At 39.4% G+C, this 23,266-nt stretch overlaps 1 protein-coding gene across 11 annotated transcripts in view; it reads left to right on the forward strand.

Annotated features, from left to right (window-relative positions):
- The first annotated feature begins 1,652 nt into the window (after positions 1–1,652).
- The window catches only part of mtmr3 (myotubularin related protein 3), a 38,743-nt gene continuing 17,129 nt past the window's right edge, over positions 1,653–23,266 (forward strand). For all 11 annotated transcript variants that reach the window (XR_014603009.1, XR_014603010.1, XR_014603011.1 and 8 more), the window contains exons 1-10: positions 1,653–1,790; positions 10,011–10,092; positions 10,840–10,918; positions 13,539–13,631; positions 14,909–15,025; positions 18,410–18,492; positions 20,126–20,292; positions 21,204–21,300; positions 21,501–21,614; positions 22,650–22,852. Coding sequence is in view for 8 of the 11 variants with exons in the window: in XM_084086998.1 (XP_083943124.1) it covers positions 10,916–10,918; positions 13,539–13,631; positions 14,909–15,025; positions 18,410–18,492; positions 20,126–20,292; positions 21,204–21,300; positions 21,501–21,614; positions 22,650–22,852 (877 nt within the window). In the remaining 3 variants the exon portion in view is untranslated. The remainder of the gene's footprint in view (positions 1,791–10,010; positions 10,093–10,839; positions 10,919–13,538; positions 13,632–14,908; positions 15,026–18,409; positions 18,493–20,125; positions 20,293–21,203; positions 21,301–21,500; positions 21,615–22,649; positions 22,853–23,266) is intronic.

A 23,266-nucleotide genomic window follows, 5' to 3' on the forward strand; every position in this document is an offset into this window, starting at 1 on the left:
TCGTAGGGCCGCGAAGCAAGTGCATTCTGGGAGTTGTTGTCTTTCATCCACATGAGCCAAAAATACATTTTCTGGCTTTTCTCAGTCTAGAAGGCACCAACTTCTAAAATAATTTCACATTTCTACTACATAAATGACCCAATTTAAATACACATTCATCTTTCCAGCGGTGAAATATCCCTTTAGGACCAAAAAATCATGTTTAGCTGTCCATTTTCCATCACTGTTATCACATGATTTGACCCCAATGCAAAAAATATATATTTGTATTCATATGTCCCATATTTTCACAGCAGGACTTCATAAAATAAATAGAACATTAAATGGAACATTAAATTAAACATTTTATGAAGGTAACGCACCTCCTTTCAACAACTATTCGCTGAAAAGGAAAAAAGGATTAATTTCGTTAAGCATTTCAGGCCCTGTGTTGTACCCTGTTTGTGGAAAGTGCCATTCCAGTATAATAAAATTAGTGGTCATAAGTAACTCGGCCAAAACAAGATTGCTTTAATATCTGTGGTGCTTGAGTGTGTTTGTATTTGAATTATCCCAGAGCCCTAGGAAACACTGGCCTTTTCTTTATTTGAATAGTAAAATATTAAACCGCCTCACTGAATAATTAAAAAACTGTCAGACTTGAAAACTTAATTGTCAGTTCTGCTTATGATTTAATGTGTGTGTTTGGAGTTTGTACTGTGTGTAAATGAGGCTCTGTGGTGAGTATGCGATTGAATTCGACACAAGCGGGAGGCAAAACTCTGTGTTTGGTTGTTTCTCTTTTGCGCATTTTTTTCCTCTTTCCAACGTTTGCGCACATTTCCCATGACCTTATGGCAGAGCACTTAAAGCTTTGGTTGTTAAAGAGAGGACAAATAAATGTCAAATGTCATGTGTCTTTTAATCACATATGTACCAAGTCATTATTGAATACAGTACATCATTGTATAAACCTTTTTTGTCTGTGTGTTTTTTTACACCTTATACTCTAGTAATTTTCACGGTAAAAGGCTTTACATTGCCAATGCATTGGTAACTTTAAATTACAGACACATTACAAACAAGTCCAGCTGCATTAATGCCCTTCTTGTCATTTCATGAATTTGAACCAATTGAAAATATGAGAAAAGTGGAATTAAAGTGCCTAACGGTTATTTAATAATAAAGTATGTATCGAGTAGGGTGAAGGGCTTAATTGTCCCAATAAGGCAGTATTTATTTAATATAATTTTCACTCAATAGGCTATGTTATTATTGCACAGGCCTACTGTTTTATAATGTAGGCCTACTAAAATACTGAGGTGCAAATAGTATCTGACTACTATTTACACTTATTGCAAAGAAAATACATTTGTAGGCTACATGGTGTAGCCCAAATGGTGAATCTATCCATATTTGCCCTATTTGCACTGGTAAATATTGCCACTAAACAGCACTTTCTCACTGTGACAAGTTGTGTAGGTATGCAGGAATTGACTCAAAATAAACCTGAAAAATATGTACTGTAATTATTTATTTATTCATGTATATAAGCAGCATTACTTGCATCCACTTCAAAGCTTGTTTACATATCCGCCCCTCCCCCACAGCGCGTTCGAACGTGATGACGCAATTTGCGCCGTGACGTCATGACGTCGGGGAGGCTGCGATGACGACGGGATTCCACAGTGGGACGGGCCGACTCTGCAAATGGCTACGAGGTGCAATTTGTCGATTTCTTCATCGTTAATCTCCTCTCCTGCGACTCGGAAGAAAGAGTATACCCGCTGTGCCTCGCAGGCTGCCTTCAGGTGAGTGAACTGGGTCGTTTTAACCCGAGATGCGGGTGTTTTTCGCCGTGTTTTGAGGCCTTATCTGAGGGGTCCGCCCTCTGCTCGCGACAACAACAACAACAGACGCCGAAACGGGCCTCGACTGAGGATACATTTAATAAATGCTTCACATGAGCTGTAAAAAAATCACAGTGGTTTAGAGGGTTGTGCTATTTAGTTGATTTGATATACATTTGACCCCTGACAGGGGTAGAAATGCGGCCTTTTAGCTCAGTTTCTGTCGGTTACTTCGCTCGAGCTCCAGTCAGTGAAACAGCCGCCGCGCGACTGACTGACAGATCGAGCGCGAGCGCCTTACAACAGTTCACTATGGTAACCAGCTTTATGCAATTGGTATTGCTATAAAACTGCCACGATTGCCAAAGAAAAGAGAAGAAAATGATATAAGCCATTTACTGCAGTAGTCAGGCGATAACTGGGTGCCATTGTATAATGACTGTTATTAAAACCAAAGCATTATGCATCATAAAGCAATATTTTCAGGTCATTTTTGTTACTTTTGTAACAATAACTGTCATGTTATCAGCATAATAACATACACTACAGTTGTTGTTACTACAGTACAAGTTCTGAAAGCTTCTCTTTTTGGAGGGGATCCTGTAATTATCATGACCTCACAGTTCTCTAATAATTATGGTATTTTGGTGGAGACTATGATTACTATGGCGTCATGAAAATGATGCTTTATGTGTCTCCATAACATATTAATAATACTCATTTAATAAATGATGTGGACAGTTTTACTGTAGTAACAGCAATTGCCATGGGGAGACCATATTTTCCAGCAGAATGAATGGGACTTTTACTTCAGTTGCACTCTATACCCAGTAAACACAGTTTTACCGCAGTAACTACGGTGGTTTGAAGGGAATCTTCAGTAAGGCTTGCTGTAGAGAGGCATGTGTTGGGTTTGTTTGTTTCTGTCAGATCCGCGTGGTGTTGGACCGGTAGATGATCCTTTGGCTCTCCTGCTCTTGTTTTGGTGTTGGGTTTCTCATGTGTGGTCAATCTGACTGACTCATGGTGTGACTCCGGGATAAAATGCATCTGGTTAAAGGTTAACTCTTCTGCTGAATGAGCACAAATGCATGACTTCCAAACTCAGCGGTGGATCAAACCCGAATCACTGACTCTGTGTGTTTTGAGCCTGTTTGAGCGATCAATAGTAAACCAGAGTGATGGGAGGGTGAGTGGTTGAGTTTATGAATGAACTCCAGCAATGCTGAGAGATAATAATAACAAACATCTGTTTCTGCTGTTTGTTTAAGCACAGCACACCCACAAATAAAGCATTTGGACGATTACGCCATCCGAAAAAATGCCGTAAGCTGCAGAAGCTTTCACTTCACTTTCTTCATCAGTTTTGAAGTCTTAATGTCTTTGGTGATTTGGTCTTTGGACTTGTTCCACTAAGGCTACGTTCAGACTGCAGGTAAATGTGGCACAAATTTCTGCTCACATGTGACTCTGATCTGTTTTTCTCATGACAGTGTGAACAGCACAAATCACATGGAAATTGATCTTTTAAATTCCAATTTGTGCCAATCCGATACAGGACGGATGTTTTGCAATGCGACCTCAGTCTGAACAGTCAAATAGGAATTCATGCGAATTTGGGCGACCAGACATCCCGTTTTTTTCCCGGGACAGTCCCGTATTTCAGATCTATTTTAAGGGTCCTGACCTATTATGAAAAAAAAACATGCTTTGCGCTTTGCCCCGTATTTCTTCTTTCCTAAATTGTCTTTGCAGGGTGATTGTAGGGCTGTGCGATATAGCTAAAAAATGTATCACAATATAATGTTTCATATCGTTCGGTATCGATAATTATTGACATTTTTTATTACCTTTTTTTTTTTTTTTAAGACGAGAAGAAAAGTTTCAATTGAAAATTTATCCACATTATTAAGGCAAACAACAAATGATATTAGTTTTAGCAGTCAAAAAATAAAATAAAATGTAAACAAAAATTAAGTTCTGTTTATCTTCGGAACACAAACTAAGATAATCAGCGCAGCGCTTCTGGGTTGTACGTCAGAACGGAGGCTCACTATTGGCCGACGCTGGTCATGTGTGTGTGATGCTGGCCAATAGTGAGCCTCCGTTCTGACGTACAACCCAGAAGCGCTGCGCTGATTATCTTAGTTTGTGTTCCAAAGATGAACGAAAGTCTTACGGGGTTGGAACAACATGAGGGCGAGAACAGAATTTTCATTTTTGGGTGAGGTAACCCTTTAAGAAAAAAGAACTCAATGCATTATCGCTCTGAATGACACACACCAGAATCTCTCTCAGACAGCGCGCGCGATCCCAAATTCAGTTTCCTTTGCACCTGAATGGTGAAATACAGACCACATTTGTTAAAATACCCATCATGTGGAGTACATATCTCATGTAAATACAGTCGGTTAAGGCTTAAGTGAACTTAAACAGCTTGGTGAAAACCGGCTAGGCTATATGTCATTATTAGATCCTAGCGTTCTGTCTTAAAGTGACAGCAGCCTAAAATACCTGTCTGTGTCATTAATGTTAATCAAACAACAAAAGATGTTAAATAAATGTATTCATGTTAAATAAAACCTACTGTACCTGAAAAATTAAGTTTATTTAGCTCTATCTTGTTTGTCTGTATGTTTGTCATTTGATTCTTTGTTCTTTTTCCTGTCCCGTGAGAAATCTGGTCACCCGGCTTACTTTTACATCACTCTAGATAGATATTCATCACAATTCTGCTCTCATGCGCATCACTTCAAAGATCTTACATACCTGACGTTATCAAGACAGTTGTGAAAGGTATTCAGTGGAAGGACAGTGATGTGTCAGAACTCATAAGTATTACAGTGACAACTAGGACTGCACGATATTGAAGAAAAATGCAATAACTCATTAAATAATGCGATATTCGATATGCGATACGATAATTTGTTCCACTTAACTAAACAGAAAAAGCATTTCAAAACACATGCTTAAAGAGTTAAGCAAACATCAACAGCAACAACAACGAAGAACTTCAATGTAAAAACAACTTTGGTCCATTAAACATTAGACAAAACAAAAATAAAACAAAATAAAAATAAAAACTTTTTCCGTCCTCTCAGTTTTCTTTCATTTTTTTTTACAAGTTAAAAACAATAATTACATGGCTATTTACAAATGCACAATCAGTATGTATAAAATAAGTTAAAAAATGAGGAGCACAATCTATACATAATCTATGATAATGCTTAAAGTGTGTAAAATAAACTTAAATTATCTTTAAAATATAGCCCATTTAAAATTATATACATTCTTTATACATTCTTTTTGTGACTAGAAAACATCCCTAACTTCTGAAAGTGAACATCAGTGTTTTACTGTAGTGTAAGAAGAGTTATTTTAACAATAACATCAGTGTAAACCACGGGTTCAGGAAGGCCTACATTAGGTTTATTTAACAACAGAAACTGAATAATCAAATGTACAAATATATATAATTCATACAGTGAAAACTAAGCAGTTTAGTTTTCACTGTATGAATTAAATGTATATTGATTCTTATTAAAGCTACAAAAGTTATTCAGCCAAGAGCAGTGAGTGATTTTCTCTTTGTCTTTAGTTCATGACCCCAGTTATTGCAAGCCGTTGCGATATTCGCGATATATACAGTGAGGAAAATAAGTATTTGAACACCCTGCTATTTTGCAAGTTCTCCCACTTAGAAATCATGGAGGGGTCTGAAATTGTCATCGTAGGTGCATGTCCACTGTGAGAGACATAATCTAAAAAAAAAAATCCAGAAATCACAATGTATGATTTTTTTAACTATTTATTTGTATGATACAGCTGCAAATAAGTATTTGAACACCTGAGAAAATCAATGTTAATATTTGGTACAGTAGCCTTTGTTTGCAATTACAGAGGTCAAACGTTTCCTGTAGTTTTTCACCAGGTTTGCACACACTGCAGGAGGGATTTTGGCCCACTCCTCCACACAGATCTTCTCTAGATCAGTCAGGTTTCTGGGCTGTCGCTGAGAAACACGGAGTTTGAGCTCCCTCCAAAGATTCTCTATTGGGTTTAGGTCTGGAGACTGGCTAGGCCACGCCAGAACCTTGATATGCTTCTTACAGAGCCACTCCTTGGTTATCCTGGCTGTGTGCTTCGGGTCATTGTCATGTTGGAAGACCCAGCCTCGACCCATCTTCAATGCTCTAACTGAGGGAAGGAGGTTGTTCCCCAAAATCTCGCAATACATGGCCCCGGTCATCCTCTCCTTAATACAGTGCAGTCGCCCGTCCCATGTGCAGAAAAACACCCCCAAAGCATGATGCTACCACCCCCATGCTTCACAGTAGGGATGGTGTTCTTGGGATGGTACTCATCATTCTTCTTCCTCCAAACACGTTTAGTGGAATTATGACCAAAAAGTTCTATTTTGGTCTCCTCTGACCACATGACTTTCTCCCATGACTCCTATGGATCATCCAAATGGTCATTGGCAAACTTAAGACAGGCCTTGACATGTGCTGGTTTAAGCAGGGGAACCTTCCGTGCCATGCATGATTTCAAACCATGACGTCTTAGTGTATTACCAACAGTAACCTTGGAAACGGTGGTCCCAGCTCTTTTCAGGTCATTGACCAGCTCCTCCCGTGTAGTTCTGGGCTGATTTCTCACCTTTCTTAGGATCATTGAGACCCCACGAGGTGAGATCTTGCATGGAGCCCCAGTCCGAGGGAGATTGACAGTCATGTTTAGCTTCTTCCATTTTCTAATGATTGCTCCAACAGTGGACCTTTTTTCACCAAGCTGCTTGGCAATTTCCCCGTAGCCCTTTCCAGCCTTGTGGAGGTGTACAATTTTGTCTCTAGTGTCTTTGGACAGCTCTTTGGTCTTGGCCATGTTAGTAGTTGGATTCTTACTGATTGTATGGGGTGGACAGGTGTCTTTATGCAGCTAACGACCTCAAACAGGTGCATCTAATTTAGGATAATAAATGGAGTGGAGATGGACATTTTAAAGGCAGACTAACAGGTCTTTGAGGGTCAGAATTCTAGCTGATAGACAGGTGTTCAAATACTTATTTGCAGCTGTATCATACAAATAAATAGTTAAAAAATCATATATTGTGATTTCTGGATTTTTTTTTTTTAGATTATGTCTCTCACAGTGGACATGCACCTACGATGACAATTTCAGACCCCTCCATGATTTCCAAGTGGGAGAACTTGCAAAATAGCAGGGTGTTCAAATACTTATTTTCCTCACTGTACATTTGCGATATTTCGATAATTTTGATATATTGTGCAGCCCTAGTGACAACTCTTGTATCATAAATGTTTAAAAACTCTGCTCTCTTTTTTCACACCCTTATCTTTGTTTTTCATATTGCCTGCACTTAATTTCGCTGAATCTCCAGCACCACAGCAAATGAAATCATACTTTATTAAAGTTAGATAAAAAGGCTGCATGCCATGAAATAATGGCACTAAAAAAAAAAAGCTATTATTTTATAAATGTCCTTACAGGATGCATGCAAAATAAATACACCGTTTTTTTCCCCCCATTTATTTATTTCCAGTTCCAGTCAAATGATGAATGTGTTTATATAACACATTCTTAGAAATCGGAATGATTGTTTCTAGTGAAAATAATGACAGCAAAATATAAACGTGCCATTCATGAATGTGCCCTTTGACATGGGACAATAAGGAGTAGAAGCGTTAGGTAATCGTTGGTTGGTGTTTTAGTAAAATGAAACTGAATCAGTCCCAACGGTGGTTCAGGAATGAGAACACACAGTGCAGATTGACCTTTGGGACAGTAAGAGTGACACCTGAGAAGGAAAGAAAAATACTGAATGATTCTTCTGTCCACCTGCAGTCAGTTGACCTAAAATAAAGTGGAGAATTCTCCAGAAAGCCATTGCTTCTGAATACGCAACACTGCCTGAAACTTGTTTTGCTTTTGGATACAGACCAGTATGACAATGGTTTGGCACTCCACAAAACTAAGGCCGTGGGTTCACCGAAGCGTATTTAGCCAGCTGAAAATGCTAGGCGCTCTGCCGAAAACGCCTAGCTATGAGCGCTTGAGAGCGTTTTGGCAGCGCTGCATTTTTTTCAGTTGAGACGCTTTGCTTGTTATGATACGGAATATCCGTAATAATAAGTGTTACTAGTATCTCATTTCACACATATTTTTCTTTCTGTGTTGATTCTATACAAGCGTGCCGCACAAGCCCTGAAAAGTGAAGCCAAAACGTCTCGAATCTCGATCGCCCCCCGGTGACTGGTCCTAGTATAGGTCATAAGCCCCGCCTCCCCGTGTTATTCAACGGGACGTGAGACCAACTAAACAATTAAATTACACTTCAAATATCTTTTTTCCAAAGGTGGTTTCTTTCATTTGCTGTTGTTTTTATCACGCTGATGTAAGTTCAAGTGTCTGTTTCAAAAATAAGTTGGTATTTAGTTAGTTATGTGATGCTATAAAAACGGTGGTGTGACGTCATGATTGACAGCTGTGATTGACAGGTTCTCTGAGCGAAGTAGTCACTGAAGCACCAACGGACATTTTTTTTCAGGATCTTCGGGGGACTGAGGAGATTGTATTTACTTTATTTTAACAAGCCTCTTTTGGAGAGTGCATTCTGCGAGAGTGAGGGCGGAGCGTTGATTTCGCGGCTTTACTTCCTGCTCGCTACTGCGCAGGTCTGGTCCCGAGATCGCTACTGCGCAGACTCAAGTTCCAAGATGTCAGCGCCATATCGGGACTCTGGCGGCTTCAGTTCTCACCAATGGAAGAGAGCGAAGGGGCGTCGTCCATCTTTTTTTACAGTCTATGTTTCTATATTACAATGTCGATACAATGTAACGTATTTTCTCTGGCTCTTGTTTTAAATATTTTTTTTCTGTTATTATGCTTGTTGTTGTCGTCTGTTGACGTTGTACAAGCAGAATGTGGCGGTTGGTCGGTGTGGTATTAGTCCCGCCCCTCCTCCACTGTGATTGGACGGTTGGGTAAAAAGTGACAGTGATGAGCGCTGCGTTTTACTCAAAGTTGAGCATTCTTCAACTCTCGGCGACCTGTAAAAAACGCCGAGCGCTTCAGCGTTTTAAAAACACTCAGCGCCTCGTTACGCTCATAAAAACACGGCACTCCCATTGAAAACAATTGAAAAAATACGCCAGCCGCGTGAAAAAACGCTTTGGTGGACACACGGACTAACAGACTTTTTCATGTTGAACCGTGTGTACTCAAATGATCCCACATTGCAAGTCATTTGTTCAGATCATTAGGCCCAATCAGATTGAAGACAGACCCCTCAGCTGAAGTAAACACGAGCGTTTGACTGTTAGAGATACGTTTTATCAGTAGTTTCCAGACGGCTTCAATGTGGCCTCCACTTGAAGCGTGTGTTTGAATGTTTTTGTGTATGGATGCTGTTGCCCTCTGGACATGAACCAACTAAACTCTCTCCACATGACTCTCAGGAGACAAACCGGTCACTGAAATCATCCTGTCCATGACACGCTTTACTGCTGCTCTGTTTAGTCTATGACAGTTTAGGTCTTGTTGTCTTCTGTGGAGCAGTATCAGCTCATTCTTTATGCATCTTTTAGCAGAGCTTCACAGATAGCTTTCATAGGAAGGATAGTAAAAACCGGTTGGTGTTGTCGGTTGATGCACCTCCAAAAAAAGAGAAATAAATGACATAATGGTGTTTTTCATGTGTATTTTAGGTACAGTATATGAACTACTGGGGTTTCTGTGCTTGTCGCAGTGTTTTGCTTGTTTTCTTCCAAGCAAACTTTGATAATAAAGTACAGTTTATTAAAATAAGCAGTTTTGTGGCTGTTATGTCTGTGTAGTTTTGAGCTCATCCATATGCTGGTGTTCTCCTATAAGAAATGAACAGTTTTTGCTAGTAAATAAGTGATGTACTATATCTTTGAAAAGCCTTTGAATCAATCAGTTGTGATTAAGCCTGAAATAATCTGCAATAAACCTTCTGTTCCTGATGGGTATATTGACTGTAGATGAATGGCTGTGTAATGTCATGCTTCACTGCCCACCTTTGCCCACAGAGTACCTGGTGTAAAAAGTGTGAAAAGCTGTATTGTCAGAGATGTTATGCAATGTTTGTTTGGAAATAGAGAGTGATGGATTAAAGTCTTTTTTCTCCTCTTTCCACAGGTTTCAATGTCATAACACTGAGTGACGGTACCAGCGTGGGATCGTCCAAAACAAACCTCACCTCATTGTTTTTAAGAGTTTGGTAAGATCCAAGTGTGTCTTTGAATTAGGACTTGGTTAATATAGTTTGACTTTGCATTTGTATTCCCAATCAGAGAAACCATAATTTCAACCAAATCCATTATTGCTAAGTAATTACTAATTAAAACGAATTACTAGGGCTGCACGATATTGAAGAAAAATGCGATATGCGATAACTCATTAAATAATGCGATATTCGTTATGCGATACGATAATGCTTAAAGTGTGTAAAATAAACTTAAATTATCTTTAAAATATATTTAAAATTATATAACCTACATACGTGTTTCACATTCTTATTGTGACAAGAAAACATCCCTACAGCTTCTGAAAGTGAACATCAGTGTTTTACTGTGGCATAAGAAGTGTTATTTTAACATCAGTGTAAACCTCGGGGTTTAGGGGTTCAGGTTATCCTACATTAGAGTTATTTAACAACAGAAACTGAAAAATCAAACGCAAAAATAAAACACTGCTTAGTTTTCACTGTATGAATTAAATATATACTGATTCTTATTAAAGCTACAAAAGTTATTCAGCCGAGAGCAGTGAGTGATTTTCTCTTTGTCTTTTGTTCATGACCCCAGTTATTGCAAGCGGTTGCGATATGCATATCGCGATGTATACATTTGCGATGTTTCGATAATTTCGATATATTGTGCAGCCCTACTAATTACATGACATTGTTATTTAGGAAAATAGTAGACAAATTAAAAGTAAACATTGTTCATTTTTTTTCTTCACTCAGACTGAAGTCTGCGAGAAAGAGCTGACGAGTGGTTGAAGACACGACAGTGTTGCACCCGCACTCCTTCACCGGGGCTATGGTAAAACAAACACCACCAACGTCTCTCTCTCTTTCCCTGCGCGTGACTCCCAGGCACTGGTTCAAATGCTGAATCGGAAACTGCTCATTGATTTCTCAGGCTTTTAATCAGCTGAAATGAATGCCACTCAGACAGTGTCAAAGTCCCGTCCTGACTGCTGTCTCAGCGCAGATCAATGCCCTCTTTAGACAGACAGACAGACGGGATGAATGGATAGATGTGTGCTAGTGTCATCAGTGTGTGCCGCTCGTTATAAAACAGTTCCGGCTTTAAATTCTGATGGGATGAAATACGTTCACAGCTGTTAGACGCATTAAGATAGATGATAGACGCGTCATCTGTGACCAGCAATTGATTTATATATTAATACACATTCTATGAGTTGCTTGGCAACTGTAAACAGCCTACAGTTTGTAGAATGAATGAATGAATGAATGAATAAATGAACATTCATGCTTTATATCACATTGCTCTTGCAGCCGTTTTACTGACGCACAAGTCACAAGAGTTCTGAATTACAGTGATTTATTTGTAAGGGATTTTATCCGCTCTGCTGCATGTCATAACTAACAACGAGGTAAAATCACTACAACTGGAATAAAAGCTTTATTATGAACCTTTAATTTTGAGACAAACCAACAGAGACATCATTTACTGTGATGTTTGTGTTTGAATCTGTATATGTCTGTGTTCAGCAAAGTGTACCTCATTTTCTTGTTTGCTGAAGTGTCTGGACAGTTTAACAAACGCCTTCGTTCTATGTGCGAATTCTGATTGATGTGTTTGTTTACACGTTCTTAATGAGTTATGCACATTATTGTTTGTTTGCTATTCTGTCCGTTTGTGCCCTGTAATGTTCTTTCCCTGTGCCCACAATGAGCCGCCCCGGGCCCGGCCCCTCTAGTGTGTTTACTGAGCCGTGCTGAGGGCCATTGTCAGCATTACACACAGATGCCTATGCTGCTGATCCAGCAAATACACATAGATAGATAGATAGATAGATAGATGGATAGATGGATAGATAGATGGACAGACGGATAGATAGATAGACGGATAGATAGATGATAGATAGACAGATAGACGGATAGATAGATGGATGGATGGATGGATGGATGGATAGATGGATAGATAGATAGACGGATAGATGGATAGATAGATAGATAGATAGATAGATAGATAGATAGATAGATAGATAGATAGATAGATAGATAGATGGACAGACGGACAGATAGATAGATAGATGGACAGACGGACAGATAGATAGATAGATTAGAGAACATTAAACAGATAGAAAGAGGGTACATGGTTTATACAGAACCACACCTCCTCTGATCATATCTCATCCAGTACACTCCTGTCTTTGACTGGGCAGCATTTATGGCACAACCAGATCACTCCGTCTTGAGGACTCCCGTGTTTGAGCTAGACAACATGGCGACACAGCTGCCCTCTCTCACAGAGTCTCTCCTATTTGTGGAAACTGAGTCCAAACATTCTCTGCCAATCTGAACTCTCAAGGCGACCGCGGGCCGTAGCCTCTCATTCCTGCAGACAGAAGTGAATGGAGTGACTTTTGCCCTGCACATCGCTGTCATGAATCATGAAGCTTGTGCTGAACGCAGCACACAACTCTAACAATATGTTTTGCACTGAAATTAAATTTATACTCTGTCATGCATTAAGGTTGCCGTTTTTATTTGTTTAATGTTTTTGGTTTCTACACAATTCCCATACTTTCATTTGTGTTAGTTCGTTTTGATGACTACTATTATTCTAAGTAAGTAGATGTGTCCAAACCTTTCACTGGCATTGCATGTTTATGTGTCTCTCACTGGCGTCTGTGTGAGTGATAGTAGTAGCCATGATTTACTATAACTTTTCTCCTTGAGAGTCTTATGTAAAGCCTGCTACTGTATCGGTTACAGGAGTGCCTGTTGTATCAGAAATAGCTGAAGTGACCTCAGAGCAGGAAGTCCTGGCACACTCTCCGTTTGCCAATTCAAATGTTTTGCTATTCTGAAGCCCAGCCAAAAATGGTATTGGTTTAGGTCATGCTGTGATCACTCTGTCCCCAGTTTAACTTAGATAATCACTCATTTAATCAGAGGTTTAGTCATGAACAATGTTTTATCCGTATAACAGTGTGGCTTTTGGCCCCCGGGAGTGATAAAGCTGGAAAATGAGTTTGTACATTTATAACGTGTGATGTCAAACATTTAGCCTTTGATAAAGACGCTCACACACTCTTGTATTGTTGCAGCAGAACATAAATGATGTGGAGTGAATAATGAAAACCTGTCCGTCTCACATCAGAAACAAAGAATAAATGTAGATTTATATGGGTTTATAATTTTTTTTTAGAAATTATTTAAATTGTATTTTGCATAAAGAAAATGTCTCCTTTTTTAGAACATTTCGATTCTTTGCATTATATTGCATAGTTTTTTAGTGACATGTATGTGGCACATTTCCCTGCCAAATATATCTGAAGTATATATAATATAAATTATATATATATAATTTATTTATTTATTTTGAAATTTTTAGCTTCATTATTCTTGATGGTATTTCACAACATAGTGTAATGCAGTGCATTTCTTATCCATATTCTGCTTGACAGGAGGAGGAGGAGGGGCAGCAGAGTCTGGAGTGCATCCAGGCCAATCAGATCTTCCCTCGCAAGCCCCCCATCCTGGAGGAAGATGATCTTCAGGTAAGCGGGGATCAAGACCACTGCCAAGATGAATGATGTTTATTAGGGTGTAGTGGGACCGTTAATATAACTATTATTTGATTCTGACCAAGAGGGGAAATTAAAAAACAAAAAAACATTCTCTAACTCAGTTTATTGTTCATTGACTACTATTAGTATGCCATTCATTGATTTATCTCCCCCAAAAGTGTAAACATTGAGCCCCACTAGGCACCGTCAGAACATTGAGAGCGGTCCGCTCAGGTCCGTCAATCTCTTTCCAGCTCAGCCTATAGCGAGAGTTTGGGGCGTGGCTACTGTAGCAGGCGGAGCCAGAGGGTGTTTATCCACTGTGGGACCATGGCTGATGCATTACATGGGAAAGACATTCTGTTTTAATTACAGGAGTGCAACCCAAAATTTGCTGCATTTAGATCTTCAAAGATTAAACGGGTCATGAACGTGCAAAAGCAAACGGGGCATTGCGAATCAATGCGCTACAATGGATGCTTCACTACATCATTATCATGCACTCATCCAGAAAGACAAATGTTCCAATTTATAAGGTTTACTTTGATGTGTCCAGTGTAAACAGCCTCAAATATTTTTTGCATGTGCTTAAAAAATGCAGATACATTGGGTGGGTTTATTATAAGCGAGACACTCGCGGTTACTCTGGATAGAGTGCTATTAGCCTATTCAATTGCTTACTTATGACACATAGCAACACAGCTAAAAGTATACCTAATATGTTGGACCTTTTATTGATAATAGCCTACTTTTACCTGTTGGGACATGCCTTCACAAGTACCCGTAAGAGCTGTGATTGAGTTTGGAGAGGCGCAACGTATCGCAGAAACTACTGCACATTCTTCACCTTTAAGCCCGGTTTAAAGGTGGCCTGGTTTTAATCATAAATGTGCTCGCAATGTGTAGCCTGTCCCAAATAGTAGGCAGTTGTTTTGTTCAAAACCGAAGACTGCATTACTTGCATCTCTTAGAAAGCACTGTGAATATTTTCATTCAAGATAATGTACGTGTCACACATGACTGACTATTAACAGCGTTTCAAATCATTTAATTAGGAGGTATAGCTTCTGTTTTGATGATATGTCGACAGTAGAAAAGCGAGAGAGCTCACTAGGTTTCAAAAGCCTTTGTTATCAGCACCCCTGACAGGAAGACTCATGTGTGGTATTTTTCTGCTGATAGTGTTTATTTTGTAAATGCCTAAATAATTGCACTGGTCTTATTTGAACATGTTGGATATACGTTTCTGATATTATCGTCTGTTGTAGGTACCCTTCCCAGAGCTGCATGGAGAGTTTACGGAGTACGTGGGCAGGGCGGAAGATGCCGTCATCGCCATGTCCAGCTACCGCCTGCACATCAAGTTTAAAGAGTCGGTTGTTAATGTGAGTGTGTGTGATTTTTTTTCAACACTTTACAAATGTGCTTTATATTACCAGATCTCCTTGAACTGCAAATAGAGGTTTTAATAGTCTGTAGCTAAGGATATGAGTCTGGGAAGTATTATTTTTTATAAAAAACTTTTACTGAGTTGTTGTTGCCAAAGTTTGCCAAACACTAATGTATGAGCTCTTTGTTCTTCACAGAATATACTAAAACCTACTTGGCAGAGATAATGAAACAAGGAGCAATGAACAGTTTACATCTCTCAGCAGTTGAAGTGGAATAAACAGATATTTTGCATCTAAACCAAATCAAACTTAACTGAGCAATGTTTGCGTCTCAGGCATTTTCTCATTTGTTCCTCTTTTAATTCAGCTGGTTTTCAAAAGTACATCTGACTTCGGAACTTGAATGTGGCCCAAATATAATTTTTTTCTTGACAATGTGAACAGTGAAAATCACACCAAATCTGCTCAATTCAATCAGGGCCACATTAATATGCGGAAATATATTGGGTGCCTTTTTTTTTTTTGCAGTGTGACTTTTATTTTTTCACCCTCAGCTGAAACTCTATCGTGGTCTTTTGTGCTGTAGTGGATGTATGGCGTATAATCTAGCCAGCCCAGTGGTCACTGAAAGATACTTTTATGTGGTGCATGGCATGCTGCTATATTTAGAGCCTACAGATGTTGTGAAGGGTATTTAGGGACAGAGAGCCACAGTTACATCAGGCACTCTTAACACTGGCTAGTGGCCATCACCCTGCATGTGTATTGAACAGGTCTGTCTTTATTAGCTGTTCTCTTTCACAGGTTCTTCCTGGGTCTGTTGCCATGGTTGCGGTGGCTTTTTGATTGGGATTGTCCACCCCCATGCTTTCAACATGGCACTATATTAAGGTTTTGGTTACATACTAATAATCTGCTCTGCTGTACCCCTCATAGACCAGCAGTCATGATTCAGTGTAGCACACAGAGCTGCCTGTTCCTGAACGACTGCTGGAATGGTCCACTAGATGAGAGAAGGAATATTCTGGGTTAAATGCAGAATATTATCTGGCATTCTGTCAGAAGATTGTAAAAATGCATGTAAATTACATTTACAGTAATGCACTTACAATGGCAGCCTATGGGGACTGTGTACTGGATGGTTTAAAATGGATGGACAGACACTTTTTTGTTTTTGTTTTAAGTGCTAATATTGAAGATTAAGTGTGTAATTTATGTGCCACTAATATAATTTCAATATTTTTTTTTGCATACACTCCAATCCAAACTCTTTTGCATTAGGGTCCTGATCTCTGTTGGGGTTAATTTTGCAATAATGACGGTCTGGCTGCACATTATCCCTTAAATGTTTTCTTTTCTTGACTCTTTCCTGCTGAGCTTTCATTGTAAGTGCACTACAAACTGAGAGACAAAATAATTATCAAAATTATTGCCCGTGATAATTAACAGTGGACCACAGATACTGTTATGTTTGAATTGTTTATACCGAAATATTCCTTCAACGTGTTGTGCTCTTCTGTTCGTTTAAATGCGATCAGGCTTCTGGGTTTGTTTGTGGCTCGTGGGTGATCAACTCAGTGCTGATTCATCAGTCACTTATTCACCAGAGTAAATGAGTGTGACGCGCTCTGTGTGCCTGTGAAAGAGGGAGTGTGTTGTGCGTGAGAAGAAGAGAGAGTGATGTGTGTGTTTGACACTGTGAGTGTGTGTCTACAGACCAGCCAGTGAGGCAACTAAGCTGTTGTACAGTGTTGGGACTTGAAAGAGGAAGGATATTGAGAGAATGTGATTACTGTTGTTTCTGTTAAAGTGTCTTTTTTTTTTTTTCTCAGAGTGCAGAGTGCAGGAGTCTTGAGACATGTTTTTTAAAGCTGAACTTGGCATGCCTTATGGATTGTGTGTAATAACAGGAACATTGCTTAGAGCAAAGGTTTCGAAGTCTGATAGTAATTGGATGATTTTCAGTACCATCTATATACAATTTTTCCGTATTTATGCATATTTCCATATTTTCCAAGCTAGGTATGACGACCAACATGAATTGCGTTAATCTGAGGGGGGTGAAAAACAGTTTTATGTGACTGTTTAACGAGAAAAATCTAATAAAAAAATGACTACGAACAAACTACCAAATGCTGGTAGGTGTGTATATATATATATATATATGTATATATTCAAGAAGGTTTGCACACGAAGTTACCTCACCAAAGTGATTTCGGACAGACTTCTGAGGCATCATAATGGTTTAATGATCTACAACAAAATAGAGCGAGCTTTGGCAATAACCAAGCAAATATTTAATTAGTATGCAGTAATTTATCACTTGAAATGACAACAAAAGTGGAAAAAGTTGGTCAAAAACGTACATTTGCACACAAACCGACCACCAACCGCAACTTTAATACGATATATATATATTTCTTTAGCTCAGTAGGCCCCTTCTGTCTCGAATCACGATCACTGGATTCGGATGTGCATTGTTGCCTTCATACCTTCGTTACATGTCCTGTCTTCAGCTTTCGGATGCAGCGTTTTTTGGCCATAGCTGATCACATGCCTGCCTTTGTTACCAACACACTTTTTAATGGCTGTAGTGCTGGTGCTTTAAAGGGGTTCAATTTAGAGAGACCTTTTTGGAGAGAAAAAAATTATAATCTTAACTTCCTAAATTACTAGTTTGCCATCCATAATATGGATCAGTTCATATCTCACAAATGTGTTTTAGTGTTCTCTAACCCTTTAACAAGCGCCCTAGGAATGTTTGAGTGTGGCCAGATTAGTACAGTGGAATTTAGCCGCAGCCCAGGAATGTGTGTATCACAGATGAGCCAAAACTCACAGTGTACACGTCCACCTCGTGACTCTGTCTTCCCTCTCTTTTTCTTTCTCTGTGAACAGAATTGTTCGTGTGAGGTGTCAGTAAGTAATCACAGAACGGTCTGTTTGTGTGCATGATGTTGCGAGCTGCAGTTTTGAGAGCCGTGGTCAGATGTGACTTGCATGCGGTCAACGCGTGATCACGCGCAAGTTCCAGAGCTTAAAGGGGAACTGCGTTTTCAAACGCACAGTTGCAATGCTGTCCACACATACTTGATTGAAGCTGATTGGCATGCAAGGCCGTTCAACACTTGAGCTGCAGAACAAAGAATGAGATTGTCTGAAATAAGCTGCAGATGCTAATCACTAACCGTGTTTGTAAACTCTAAGCCCGTCTAAACTTTCAGTGTGATTGATTCAGCAGGTTGATTTAATCATTAGCATTGGGTGGGTTAATGGTGACTTCCGGTTTAGTCGCTCCGTGTGGTGTGCTGAGACTCACAGTGCCAGTAATGGAAAAACAATGTCTGAATGTCTATTCTGTCTCTCTCTCTCTTTCAGGTTCCCCTGCAGCTGATAGAAAGTGTAGAATGTCGGGAAATGTTTCAACTGCACATTACCTGCAAAGACTGCAAGGTCGTCAGGTGAGTCTATCTATTAGAGCTGCACAAATCATCATTAAAGGGGTCATGACATGAGAAATCAAATTTGCCTTGATCTTTTAACATAGAAGAGATAAAACATTCTGCAAGTTTTATAACTTAAAACATCTTCCTCATTATAAACAAATTTAATCAACCTTGAAAGACAGCTTGTTTTGATATTGGGTGACCTGTGATGTCACACTGGCAAATACATTTGCATAAACCTGCCTCCAGAGCAAGACATCGACGAATAGTTATACATCATCGCACCACAGGCCCCGCCCACTGGCGTTCAGTCACTTAACGGCTGACACTTGCTACACTGGTTGTGAGCGTTACGTCAAAAGCATATAGAACCCATTATAATCACTGATGTCGTCTACACTGGATACAGTATTCAACAACAGGACAAATGAAATAGTGAAAGAACGTTCAACTTGACAGGTACAGTTTAAACGGCTTGTTTGTGTCTCTGTACAGACTTTAAAATCGGAAACAAGTGGACGGTGTATATTAATGCCGCCCCGGATCGCGTTGAAGGATTATATGTTTGTTCAGAACATTTTATTTTGTCAGTGAGACACAGTGTAATTGAGATTTCGCAAATAAACTTTTGTTGAAAGATGAAGCAGCCATCATCTGTATTGGATCTGTTAGCAGCTGCATCACAAACCATAAGTAAATGATTTAATAATGCTTTATATGTAAATGACGGTTTTATATGGATAATGTTTTCAAAACACTTACTCGCATGCAATTGTGAGTGGGTGTTGATACTGTTTCCTATCCAATAACATTAGCCAATCATAACAGTGGCCGTTTACCGACAAGCCTTAAAGGAGTCGCCCCTAAAAATGGGTAAAAGGTTGAAAGTAATTGTTTTTTCGCATACATATTTGTTTTTTTTGTGCAAAACTTTTATTAACATTATACATGTTATACATGTACATTACTCAAGGAACATATCAGAATAATAAGAAAAGTTCATGTCATGACCCAATCTTGATTCAAACACCCACACAATCCTTTTATTCCTAAATAACAATGATTTAAGTCCATTAAACCTTTGACAAGTACGATCACAGCAAACATTCAGATCTGCGTTGGCGCTGCCTCTTACCCAGAGAGAGCGGTTGTCATGTATAGGTATTAAACAGCTTTACAAACATAACAATAATTCATATGAACACAGAAATACCGGGATAAAAGTTTATATTTCAGATATAAAACTGATGTCTGTGGTAGCGATCAAAATAATCTAATCACATTTTGGAAGTAACTTAAAAGTAAAAAGTAGGTGGTGACAAGTGGCTGTTAAAAAACTAAATGTCATTGAATCATTCATTCAAGAGATGTGTTCAAAAACGCTGAGAACCTCTAGTAAATTACATGTTATTTTGTTTAGTTGTATATTTAGAATCATGGGAGAATCATGGTCTGTTTAATCTCCTTTTCTATGAAAACGTATTATTGTTAGTGTTATTTTTAAGCAGAATGTCTTTGACTATTATTGTGACTATTGAAAATGCAATAACCAGTTGGTGCAGTAATCCAGGTCAGCCCAGTCTGTCTCTCTGGCTCTCTTTGATTTCGTGTCCCTCTGATGCAGTAGATCTAATGTGTGTTTTGACAGGTGTCAGTTTTCAACATTTGAGCAGTGTCAGGAGTGGCTGAAAAGGTTGAACGCGGTGGTCCGTCCACCCTCCCGGATAGAGGAGCTGTTTTCTTTCGCCTTCCACGCGTGGTGCGTGGATCTGTACACAGGAGAGAAGGAGCAGCATGGAGATCTGTGTAGGCCAGGTACCATTTAACCTGGATGTCTCACAAATAGTTTTATCTCTGTATTTTTATTTTAACACCTGGTGAGTCCACAAACAAGATACTCTTGAATATCTTTAAAGGGATGGTTCGAAGTAAAATCAACCTAGGACCCTTTGCACCATGACCTCGAGCCAAACATCCCCCAGAAGCCTTTTTTCCCCTTGGTCGAACATTATTAAAGTTAGAGCTTATTTAGAGATATCAGCCGGATGGCTTAGTGCAGGCGCTAATGGATCCTATGATGTATCTCGTAAATTACTCCACTAATAATGCCTGGAATGACACCAAACTTCTACAGTAGTACAAATAGGTTCTGTACTCATAAAACGAGGCATTGGAAAGTTTGTAAGTACATCAGTAGTTTATTTAAATAACACTTGCCTAAGGATGTAGTGTAACGACGAATTATTATTTTTTCCCAAGTGTTGACAACTTAGTGTTAACTAATAATTGTTGCAAACTGGTACTACCAACAAAATATTAGTGCATTCCTGGAACTGGGCGTTGTTACACTACATCCTTATGCATCGCTTTCTGCCAGGACTTTTATGGGCTTTTCCCAAATTACTGAAGTGACGTCGACATCCGAGTTAGCGTTCTGGGCATTATTAGTGGGGTAATTTAGCGCCTGCATTAAGCCATCCGGCTGATTTCTCTAAACAAGCTCTTTTAATTATGTTCGACCAAGGAAAAAAAGGCTTCTGGGAGGTGTTTGGCTTGAGGTCATGGTGCAAAGGTTGAAATTACTCCAAACCATCCCTTTGAAAGATATTTAAAAAAAAAGAACCTCACTAAATTTGTTCAGTCCTGCAACTAGTCCATCTTTCGAAATCCTCTTCCTCCTTACCTTCAGAATTCATCTCAACATCTCACTTGCCTCTATCTTTCAGGTGATCATGTGACGTCACGCTTCCATAACGAGGTGGAGCGGATGGGCTTCGACACTCAGAACGCCTGGAGAGTATCTGAGATCAACAACAAGTACAAGTGAGTGTTTCTCTCTCAAACTCATAACACTCTGAGTTTAAGAACATCGTAGCAGTCCTGGACACTCAACCCCATCCTGCTGCGCTCAGTGGGTCTGTTCAGGGGCCACGTACAAGATTAGATGACCTTAGACAGGCATCAGTCAGTATGATGCCCTGATCTGATCACAGTGCCCTCTACTTGCCCCCTGGCACTACCAGGTTGTGTTCCAGCTACCCTCAAATGCTGCTGGTGCCAGCCTGGATTACTGATAAGGAGCTGGAGAATGTGGCGGCCTTCCGCTCCTGGAAGAGGTTTCCGGCCGTGGTTTATAGGTCAGTCAGCCACATCTGTTCATAAGCATGGAGAATGAAAACTGCTCCAAAACTTAGTGACAATTTTGGTAACACTTTATTTTACAGTGTCCTTGTTACACGTTACATGTAGTTAATATAGTAATAACTATACATTATGCATGATTACATGCAACTAACCCTATAGTAAGTACATGTAGGTAATTAATATTACTCAGTACTTTAATGCATAATTACACTATAACAATGACACCTTAAAATAAAGTGTAACCACTATTTTTAATATTTTTAGTTTTGGTTAACAATGACAGCACTGCCTAGAACCTTTAGGTTAAAGGGGTGGTTCAGGATTTTCGACATCGGACCTCATTTTCAAGTGAGCCTGGTTGTTATTCATCAGTGGAGACAGTTTTCAAAAAAATTCATCCAGTCCTTACTTTTGGATAGTTCGCCGGTGCTAGGCTAGCGCGAGTCAACGGTGCACGTTAGCCTGCCATTAAAAACAGTTTTACCCACTCCACAGTACACCAAAAGCAAATAAATTATAACGCCAGACTATCGATGTAAATGTCTATTGAGAGAATAATGTTAGAAATCAAAGTACTCTTGTCAGCGGCAGGTAAATACACTTGCGTGATTGTTATGTGGACCGGCTCTCTCGGTTTCCTAGGTAACCAAATATAACTCCGCCGCTGCTGTAGACTGCTTATAAATACAGGGAACAAATTATAACTAATGCAATGTGATGAAAGGGTAGTTTTATTTCTAACATTATTCTCTCAACAGACATTTACATCGATAGTCTGGCGTTATAATTTATTTGCTTTTGGTGTACTGTGGAGTGGGTAAAACTGTTTTTAATGGCAGGCTAACGTGCACCGTTGACTCGCGCTAGCCTAGCACCGGCGAACTATCCAAAAGTAGGGACTGGATGAATTTTTTTGAAAACTGTCTCCACTGATGAATAACAACCAGGCTCACTTGAAAATGAGGTCCGATGTCGAAAATCCTGAACCACCCCTTTAATAGTCCAGGTCTTTCACCTCTCGTTCCCAGGCACCAGAGCACAGGGGCAGTGATCGCTCGCTGTGGTCAGCCTGAGGTCAGCTGGTGGGGCTGGAGGAATGCAGATGATGAGCACCTGGTGCAGTCCATCGCCAGAGCCTGTGCCGTGGACAGCAGCACCTGTAAAGGCGTCTCCAATGGCTCCTTCTCCCGCGAGTACACTAATGGAGCTGACCTCTCAGATGTGGACTTCGGTCAGAACTGAATACTGTTCTTATTTAAGCCATAGACACTTAGAAAGGAACATGGCCTAATTCAAATTATAAAGCAGATGGTTTTAGTTGTCAAATCTGATAAAGGGTGATCATGGCAACATAAAATATGCTGCTATTCCAGAGGAATTTCCAATGAACTTACATCTTAAATTTCCTTTTCTGTACATTGATTATTGTGTGACTTACAGTACCAGTCAAAAGTTTGGAAACATTACTATTTTTAATGTTTTTGAAAGAAGTCTCTTATGCTCATCAAGCCTGCAGTTAAAAAACAAAACAAAACAAAAAACAGTAATATTATGAAATATTATTACAATTTAAAATAATGGTTCTCTTTTTTAATATATTTTAAAATGTAATTTATTTTTGTGATGCAAAGCTGAATTTTCATCA

The sequence above is a fragment of the Abramis brama genome (genome assembly GCF_963993115.1).
Source record: "Abramis brama genome assembly, chromosome: 16".
Classification (NCBI taxonomy): Eukaryota; Metazoa; Chordata; class Actinopteri; order Cypriniformes; family Leuciscidae; genus Abramis; species Abramis brama.